Consider the following 7500-nt stretch of genomic DNA (forward strand, 5'->3'; position numbering starts at 1 on the left):
TGCTGCAGCCTGTGCTGCAGCTTGTGCTGCAGCATCTGCTGCAGCCTGTGCTGCAGCTTGCGCTGCAGCATCTGCTGCAGCCTGTGCTGCTGCATCTGCTGCAGCCTGTGCTGCTGCTTCTGCTGCAGCACCTGCTGCTGCTTGCGCTGCAGCATCTGCTGCAGCTTGTGCTGCTGCGTCTGCAGCTGCTTGTGCTGCAGCATCTGCTGCTGCTTGTGCTGCAGCTTGTGCTGCATCATCTGCGGCTGCTTGTGCTGCAGCTTGTACTGCAGCATCATCTGCAGCTGCTTGTGCTGCAGCTTGTGCTGCAGCATCTGCAGCTGCTTGTGCTGCAGCTTGTGCTGCAGCTTGTGCTGCAGCTTGTGCTGCAGCTTGTGCTGCAGCTTGTGCTGCAGCATCTGCTGCAGCTTGTGCTGCAGCTTGTGCTGCAGCATCTGCTGCAGCTTGTGCTGCAGCTTGTACTACATTTTCTGCTGCAGCGACTGCTGCAGCGTCTGGTGCAGCTTGGGTTGCTGCTTCGGCAGCAGCAGCTGCTGCTGTCTTTGCTGCAGCGACTGCTTCCAGGCGGTGCTGCAGAGCAGCAAGCTGCTGCAATGAGAGCTGCTGAGCAGCAAAGAGGATCTGGCTGAGAGCAGCATCTTCATTAGTTAGGTTTTGCTGCTGTTGTGCTGCGGCGTTGCTGTTTGCTTCTTCGCCGTGCAGATAGCTATGTACGCTTTGGACAGCAGCAAGACTGCTGCTGTCTCTGCTGTTGGTGCTGCTGCTGCTGCTGGTAGTGCTGGTTGTGCTGCTGCTGAATCTCTCTGATCCCTCTTCTTCCTGTTGCATAATGTTGATATGTTGCTGCTGCTGATGTTTCTGTTGTTGCTGCTGCTGCATTATTTGTTGTTGCTGCACCCTTTTTCTCTGCATTTGATGCATCTGATGCTGCATATGATGCATCGGCGGCTGCTGCTGCTGCTGCTGCTGCTGGGGCTTCTGATACTGATACTGCAGCAGCGCAACACGTCTTGCTGTTGCTTCTGCTTCAGCTATCTGAGGAACAAATGTGCGCTGATAAAGAAAAGTAAATACGCCCATCACAATTTGACAGTCAAATCTGTCCGTGACGCCTCCATGCCCAGGGATAAAATAACCAAAGTCCTGCAGCAGCAGCAGCAGCAGCAACAGCAACAGCAGCAGCAGTTGTAGCAGCAGCAGCAGTTGTAGCAGCAGCAGCAGCAGCAGCAGTTGTAGCAGCAGTTGTAGCAGTTGTAGCAACAGTTGTAGCAGCAGTTGTAGCAGCAGTTGTAGCAGCAGCACCAGTTGGAGAAACAGCAGCAGAAGCAGAAGCAGAAGCAACAGCAGCAGCAGCAGCAGCAACAGCAGTTGTAGCAGCAGTAGTATATCTATCTATCTATCTATCTAATCTATCTATCTAATCTAGCTAGCTAGCTAGCTAGCTAGCTAGCTAGTAACAAGTTAGTGTATTTGTTTACCTTGATGCGGAGCGCTCGCTTGAAGCCAGAGGCGAAGAACCCTCCAAACGGAGCAAAGAAAGCAGCAAAAGACCCTAAGACGAGTGCATGCAGATCAAAGGGTGAGAAAACAACAGAGCTGCATGTGCTGCGCTGCTGCTGCTCCAGAGACTTCAGCCCCGCTTCTACCTGCTGCAGCTGCTGCAGCAAACCCTCACGATGCTGAGCTAAAGAAGCAACTGCTTCAGATACCGAATCCTCATCATCTTGCTCCTCCTCCTGCTCCTGCTGCTGCTGCTGCTGCTGCTGCTGCTGGTGTTGGTGTTGGTGTTGGTGCTGCAGCTGTAAGATCTTTTGCTGCGTTGCTGCTGCTTGGAAGGTTAGATTTTCGTGCTGCTTGAGTAGCGCGAGTTGCTGCTGATGGAGCTGCTGCTGCTGCTGCATCTGTAGCTGAAAAGAGCGCTTCCTTTGCTGATCTTGATAATGTTGCTGCAGCAGCTGCAGCTGTTGTTGCTGCTGCTGATGGTTTCCTGGTGGTAATAATGCTGCAGCAGGTGTTGCTGCTGCTGCTGCTGCTGGTGCTGCTGCTGCTGCTTGTTCTGCTTCAAGTGCTGGTGCTGCTGCTGGTGCTGCTGCTTCCCAAGCATTGTAATAGTCAGTAAAGTAAATATCAGCACATGTAGAGACGAAGACAGAAGAAGGGGTGCATGAGAGATTTGTTAAAGGTGTAAAAGGCGTAAAGAATATAAAAGGCTGAGGACATATAAAAGAAGAGAGCCGCTGCAGCTGTCTGCTGCATCCCCAAGCCCACAGCAATGTTATAACAGCAGCAGCAAGATAACCTTCTAATGTCTTCTTCGGCGATAAACGTATTAGCTGAGTCTTACCGAATGCAGTACCGCATAGATAAGCAGCAATATCATTAACTATTACTAAAGATGTCGGTAGCACAAACCAGACAAAGCCGCTATATATATTAGCAATTTGTATTAAAGACTGAAAGACAACAAAAATTAATACAACAAAAGTAATCCCGAGCTGACTAAACTGTATTCTTAAAGAAGCTTTCTTTAAAGATAATATAAACGCAACAAAGCCGCCAAATGCAGCTATATATACGCATAAAGAATGATACTGCAGCAGCTTATCTGCCTGTACACCTAACACCCCACACAAACTTAATCGGGGTAAAGCCCACGGCAATCCGACTGCAGCAATAGACAGCAGCAGCCAATACCACGTTAATAAAGTAAACGATCCTCGCAAACCGCTGCTGCGCTCCTTCGCCTGCATGCATATCAACATTCAATAATTAATATATTATTATTACTACTTCTTCTTCTATCTATTTATATAATATATATATATATATGTATGTGCTTCTTTATCTATCTATATATATATATATATATATATATATATATGTCTATATGCATCTTTATCTATCTACCTATCTGTAAATATATATATATATATATATTATTTAATTTATTTATTTTTTATTTAGGTGTTTGTATATTACACATAAAAGTGCATGCAAAATATATACATGTATGAAGAAGATATATATATATATATATATATATATAAACAAATAAATATATTTATATATTTATATTGATTAATTATACTTATCATGCATTGATTTGCATTTGTATGAGTCTGTAAACAGATAAAAAAAACATAAAAAAGAAGAGCAGCTTCATCACCGAGAATCGCAGGAACGTATTGTTAGGGTTTAGGGTTTAGGGTTTAGGGTTTAGGGTTTAGGGTTTACTTGGATGATCTCTTTATAGATTGCGACAATGAGAGAGAGGACGAGCAGCATGCAGTAAGCATGACCAGCAGCAAGGATTAAGAAAAATAATAAAACTAAAATCAGCGTCCAGACAGTGCGAACTTTAAAGGTCTCGAAGCGCTGCTCCCAGCTCTCTGCTGCTGCTGCTGCTGCTGTTGCTGCTGCTGCTGCTGCTTGTGGGGCCTCTGATGCAGCTATACAACCTGATGCTGCACTTATAGCACCCTCTGAATTATCATCCACTCGCTTTGCTGCTGCTGCTGCTGCAACGCGAGCATGATGAGAGCTGCATGGCTTCTCGCCCTTGCTGCTGCTGCTGCTGCTGCTGCTGCTGTGATGAGACTGGTGTTGCTGAGGCGAGTGCCCGCTGCTGCTACTGCCGCTATGGTTGCTAGTGCTGCTGCTGCTGTGGCTGCTGCTGCTGCTGCTGCTGCTGCCCACGGAGCCACCACGCGAACGCCGCAGCAAGCTAGATCGAGCTGTTTTGTGCTGCTGCTGCTGCTGCTGCTCTGCTGCAGGTGCTGCTGCTGCTCCGCCTCCCGCTGGAGGAATTGAATATGATGCACAGCGAGCCCGTGGCCTCTGCATTGGAACGGTCTCCCCCCGTGTAAACGAGCTGCTGCTGCTGCTGCTGCTGCTGCTGCTGCTGTTGCTGTTGCTGCTCCTGTTGTTGCTTCTGTTGCTGCGGCTGTTGCTGCTGTGGGGTTCGTCTGAATCAGCCGGCTCATCTTCAAGTGAGCTGCCAGAAGAGACGGAAAGCCCCGAATCTGACTCCGACTCCGCCATCTCGTGTTGCTGCTGCTGCTGCTGCTGCTGATGATGATGATGATGATGCTGCTGCAGATGCTGATGCCGCAGCTGCTGATGCTGCTGCTATTGCCTTCGTTGCTGATGATGCTGCTGCTGCTGCCGCCGCCGCTGCCGCAGTTGCTGCTGCTGCTGCCGCCGCTGCTGCCGCTGCTGCTGCTGCTGCTGCTGCTGCTGCTGCTAGGTCGAGTGTACGTACACCAAGGACGCCACTGTGTCTCGCGCTGCAGAGCAGACCCGGGTGTTAGATCGGCAGCAGCAGCCTCCGCTGCTCCCGTTGCTTCTGCTGCTGTTGTTGCTGCTGCTGCTGCTGCAGGTGGCTCCTGCTGCCCTCTGAAGTCTGCTGTCTGCTGCGGCGGTTGATTGAAGTTGCTGCTGCTGCTGCTGCTGCTGGGAGCAGTTTACGCACAGGCGATGAGTTAAAACACCACGGTAAAAACTAGCCAAGCGTATGTGTTCTTGCTGCTGCAGCCTCGATGAGGTCCTTAGAAGCAGCAGAGATCTTCACTGCTGATTTGATAGAGTTAAAACACGCCAAGCCAGCAGCAAATAGGGGTATTTATGTCCTGCTGCTGCAACAACAGCAACAGCAGCAGCAGCAGCCGCAGCAGCAACAGCAGCAGCAGCAGCAGCAGCAGCAGCCAAGCCCTCGTGGGGGTTTCCTAATGAACAACTACCTTACGAAGTCTTTTCGTCTTTATGCATTTATAAACATATTGTTAATTTAAACAGCCTTCACAATCAAACTTCTCCCTTAGATGTGTATAACTAGCTGTCTCAGCAGCAGCAGCAGCAGCAGCAGCAGCAGCAGCAGCAGCAGCAGCAGCAGCGGCAGCAGCGTTATTGTATGATGATGTCCCACCTCTTTGTTTTTATTTTCGTCGCATTTCGCAATTTGTTTAAATTCAAACCCTCAAACAGCACATTTTTATTTAGATATTTGCATTGTTAGGTCTATACTGTCTAGGGTTTAGGGTTTAGGGTTTAGGGTTTATTAAATATATCTATTAAACCCTAAACCCTAAACCCTAAACCCTAGACCCGGGTGTAAATTCAACGCATTTATTTTCATTTAATTTATTTTAATTAACTCAAATTGAGGCGACAGACTCGCAGGGTGAAGCACCAATTAAAAACAGCAGATGCATAAACATATAAACATATAAATATATAAACATATAAATATATAAATGTATAAATATATAAATATATATATATGTATATATATTTATAGATATATTTAATATATATATATATCTATATCTGCTGTTTTCATTATATATATAATATATATATATATATATATATATTATATATAACAGCAGCATTTGCTGAAGCATCTGTTGCTTTTTATAATATATATGCATATCTAGATTATATATATTGTTTATATATATATAACAATATATATATAGATTATATATATTGTTATAAATATATATATATATGTATATGTATATAAACCGCAGGATTTGCTGCAGCAAATGTAGATATTTATATAATAAATATTGTTATTATATATGCATATACTATATATATATGTATGTATTTATATAGATATATAATAATAATAATTACTACTATATATAACAACAACATTTTATTAATGCTGTGGATGCAGTCAGAAGAGTAAATTTATTGTGCTGCTTCTGCTGTTGTTGCTGCTGCTGCTGCTACTTGGGTTGTACAGATCCCTTACGTATTGCAGCTGCAGCATACAGTGCTGCAGCTGCTGCTGCTGCTACTGCTGCTGCTGCTGCTGCTGCTGCTATTCCTCCCCAAGTGGCTGCTGTTGCATTCCATCGTCTGCCGAGTCTCCAGCAGCAGCAGCAGCAGCAGCAGCAGCAGGAACAGGTGCAAGAGTTGTTGGTTGTTGCTGCTGTTTGCTGCTGCTGCGCTGGTTGTTGCTGCACTGCTGCAGCAAATGCTGCCTCCATACTTCAGGCTGCCCCAGCAAACACTTGCCGCAATACATGCAGTAGCTGTGCTCAGGTGTAGGGGGTGCTGCACTCATCGCATCACCAGCAGCAGCAGCAGCAGCAGCAGCAGTAGCAGCAGCAGCAGCAAAGGTAGCAACAGCAGATGATAGAGAAGCGTCGGTGGCAGCAGAAGCAGCATAGGAGTACAAGCAGCAGCAAAACTAGCAGTAGTAGAAGCAGCAGCAGCAACAGCAAAAGTGGAGGCAGCAGCAACAGCAGCAGAAGCAACTGTAAGGACAACAACAGCAGCAACAGCAGCTGTAAAAATAGAACCAGCAACAGCAGCAGCAGCAAACAGCAGCAAGAGCAGCAGCATCAACTTGGTAGCAGTAGCATCGGCATCAGCCGCAGCAACAGCAAAAGGCCAACGGAAGCAGCAGAAGCTCAGTAGCAGCAGCAGCAGCAGCAGCAGCATCATTCGCTGCATCATCAGCAGCAGCAGCAGCTCTAATCAAGTAGTCGTCGTAGCAGCAGCAGCAGCAACAGCAGCAGCAGCAACAGCAGCAGTACAAGTCACAAGCTCTAAGGAGGTGATTGAGGAAGCACTCCTCTGTAAACCCTAAACCCTAAACCCTAAACCCTAAACCCTACCGCAGCAGTTTGCATGCGTTTTAAGCTCTTCTAATGTCATCACCCGGCAGCAGGTGGAGCAGCGAGCGTAGCTGCTGCGGGCTGTGCAATCCTCAATCAGGTGTCTATCCATCGTCGATACCTGCAGCAGCAACAACAACAGCAGCAGCAGCAGCAGCAGCAACAGCAGCAGCAGCAGCAGCAGGTGCAGCAACAGCAGCAGCAGAGACAGCAGCATTAAACAAGGCATGCGCCTGACAACAGCAACGGCGGGGCTTCCTCCCCTCCCCGCTCTCCACCAGCTGCTGCTGGTGGTGCGACTGCTGCTAGTGCTGCTACTGCTGCTGCTGCTGCTGCTGCTGCTGCTGTACCTCTAAGACAGTGCGGCAGTGGCTGCAGACTGCAAGACAGGGGCAGCGCTCAGCGAAGTGTTTATCCAGTCCTCCACCCACGAGAGAAGGAGAGCGACGCAAGCAAAACATGCACACCGCCTGCAGCACAAGCAGCAGCAGCAGCAGCAGAAAGAGCAGCAGCAGCAGCAGCAGCAGGAGCGGCCGGTCAGTAGCATCAGTTGCAGCACCATTTCCAACGGCAGCAGCAGCAGAAGCAGCAACAGCAAAGGCTTTGACGCTGTCCACAGGAGCGTCTACTGCACCGCACAGCAGCAGCAGCAGCAGCAACAGCAGCAGCAGCAGCAGCAACTGCAGCAGCAACAAGGAAAACAACAGCAATAAAGACGTAGTGGTTTACTGTGCTCCGTTCTTGCTTTTGATGGACAGGCGGTGGGGGGCTGCGGGGCCGCATGCCCTTCATACAAACATTACCGCACAAACCCTAAACCCTAAACCCTAAACCCTAAACCCTAAACCCTAAACCCTCAAGCGTGTAT

General features: G+C 48.1%; 2 protein-coding genes across 2 annotated transcripts in view; one reads left to right on the forward strand and one right to left on the reverse strand.

The window, feature by feature from the left end:
* The window catches only part of EAH_00016340 (hypothetical protein), a gene marked incomplete at both ends in the record, with an annotated part of 4176 nt that extends 135 nt beyond the window's left edge, over nucleotides 1-4041 (reverse strand). The window contains 3 exons of the mRNA XM_013397814.1: nucleotides 1-1053; nucleotides 1479-2210; nucleotides 3349-4041. The exon at nucleotides 1-1053 is cut by the window's left edge and continues 135 nt beyond it. Of these exons, the coding sequence (XP_013253268.1) occupies nucleotides 1-1053; nucleotides 1479-2210; nucleotides 3349-4041 (2478 nt within the window). The remainder of the gene's footprint in view (nucleotides 1054-1478; nucleotides 2211-3348) is intronic.
* A 3050-nt stretch (nucleotides 4042-7091) lies between these two features.
* Nucleotides 7092-7500, forward strand: part of EAH_00016350 (hypothetical protein) — a gene marked incomplete at both ends in the record, with an annotated part of 799 nt that continues 390 nt past the window's right edge. The window contains one exon of the mRNA XM_013397815.1: nucleotides 7092-7393. Coding sequence (XP_013253269.1) covers nucleotides 7092-7393 — 302 coding nt within the window. The remainder of the gene's footprint in view (nucleotides 7394-7500) is intronic.

This window comes from Eimeria acervulina, genomic scaffold (assembly GCF_000499425.1).
Source record: "Eimeria acervulina Houghton genomic scaffold, Eah_scaff102, whole genome shotgun sequence".
In the NCBI taxonomy this organism is placed as follows: domain Eukaryota; phylum Apicomplexa; class Conoidasida; order Eucoccidiorida; family Eimeriidae; genus Eimeria; species Eimeria acervulina.